We start from the raw sequence: 1,929 nt of genomic DNA on the forward strand, positions 1-1,929 counted from the left end.
TGGCGTTTTACTTGTTGTTCGCTCTAGCATCAAATCTCGCATTTTGAATCCTCCAGAATACGTTGCGATTGAACAATTGTGGGTTGCAATTACTGGTCAAGACAACATAATATACATGTGTGTGATCTATACTCCTCCAGACATGATGAGTAACGATGCACTAATTGACATGCATCTGGCCTCGTTGGACTGGATTGTATCTCAAATGGAAGCCAATGATAACATAATTATATTGGGTGATTTCAACCTTAGCGGTATTGTCTGGCAATGTGACTCGAATGGCACTCATTTTCCGAATCCATCATACAGCACAATGCCAGTGTCATCTCGGACACTCCTTGATGCATATAACACAGCGGGACTCAAACAATGCAGTGCTAAATTGCAACAATCGGGCGCTGGATTTATGTTTTGCCAGTGAAGACCTGTGGCGCACTTGTGCCGTCATGCGTGCATCTTCCCCACTCGTGAAAGAATGCAGACATCATCCCCCACTGCTTATATCACTGGATGCCTGGACTCAACTGCGGTTCAAGGACACTTTCACGACTTCCGTAAGGCTGACTTCAATAGCATGAATGACTTTCTACAGAACTTGAACTGGACAGAGATACTACACGGCACGGATGCCAATCAAGCTGCTTCATCATTGTCGTACGTTCTAGTCTATGCTATTGATCAATTCGTTTCGAAGATTATTCGCCGTAAACCAATGAAGCCCGTCTGGTCAAATTCGCATCTGAAAAGTTTGAAAAGGTTGAAAAGAGCCGCCCTTAAGAAACACAGCAAGTATCGCATCGACGAAACCAGAGTTGCCTATCTCGAAGCAAAGCAAAATTATTCCTGGCTCAATGATCGACTATATGCTGCCCATCAAATCAACATTCAAGATTGCCTTAAGTCCGAGCTTAAAAGTTTTTGGAACTACGTGAACGACCAACGGAAGCAGACAGATCTGCCATCGACAATGACAAACGGTATTTCGGAAGCCAGTACTATCATGGCAATAGCTGATTTGTTTCGTTCCCAGTTTAGCAGCGTGTTCTCCGATGAAGCAACTCCTGTTCATGCAATCAATGCTGCCAAAATTAATGTTCCTCAACTGACAAATCTCGGGCATAGCTTCACCGTTACACTGGACACGGTATCTGGCGCCCTCGAGCGGTTGAAATCATCTACCGGACATGGTCCAGATTGTATTCCATCGCTTCTATTGAAAATATGCTCAACAGCATTAGTGTTACCGTTAGCTACAGTCTTCAATAAGTCTCTGACAACCGGAGTTTTCCCGAACAGTTGGAAACAGTCATATGTGTTTCCCATGCATAAGAAAGGCTGTAAACAGAGTGTCGCTAAGTACCGCGGGATCGCTGCACTGAATGCTGTATCTAAACAGTTTGAGCTCATCGTACTCGACGAACTTGTACATATTTACGCACATTATGTTTCGCCCAATCAACATGGTTTTGTACCCAAACGTTCTACCACCAACTTGTCATCGTACACTTCGTTCATCATACGTGAAATGGAAAAAGGTCAACAGGTAGACGCTATCTACACAGACTTGTCAGCAGCTTTCGACAAAATGAACCACGAAATAACTATTGCTAAATTTGATAAATTAGGTTTAAATGACAGGTTTAAGTGACTTGGCTTCGATCATATCTTACCGGGCGCAGTATGTCTGTTAAACTTGGTGATTATGTTTCATCGTCGTTTCCAGTATCTTCGGGTGTTCCCAAAGGTAGTCATATCGGGCCATTCCTTTTCTTGCTGTACATGAACGATGTCAATTTCATTCTACGTTGCTTTACTTTGTCGTTTGCTGACGACTTGAAACTATATTACGTGATCAAAGACTTTTGACGCCATATTCCTGCAGCAGCAACTGGAAGCTTTTGCAGACTGGTGTCGTCTCAATCACATGGT

General features: G+C 43.3%; 1 protein-coding gene across 1 annotated transcript; it reads left to right on the forward strand.

Annotated features, from left to right (window-relative positions):
• The first annotated feature begins 475 nt into the window (after window positions 1–475).
• LOC134207586 (uncharacterized) lies at window positions 476–1,648 on the forward strand. The gene has a single exon (XM_062683293.1). It carries the CDS (start codon window positions 476–478, stop codon window positions 1,646–1,648), a length of 1,173 nt encoding a protein of 390 aa, XP_062539277.1.
• Window positions 1,649–1,929: the final 281 nt, after the last annotated feature.

The sequence above is a fragment of the Armigeres subalbatus genome, chromosome 1, assembly GCF_024139115.2.
Source record: "Armigeres subalbatus isolate Guangzhou_Male chromosome 1, GZ_Asu_2, whole genome shotgun sequence".
Taxonomy (NCBI): Eukaryota; Metazoa; Arthropoda; class Insecta; order Diptera; family Culicidae; genus Armigeres; species Armigeres subalbatus.

Bases quoted from the DNA above. Each gene is read 5' to 3' on its own strand.
- LOC134207586 (XM_062683293.1), top strand. From the start codon at position 476: ATGCAGACATCATCCCCCACTGCTTATATCACTGGATGCCTGGACTCA.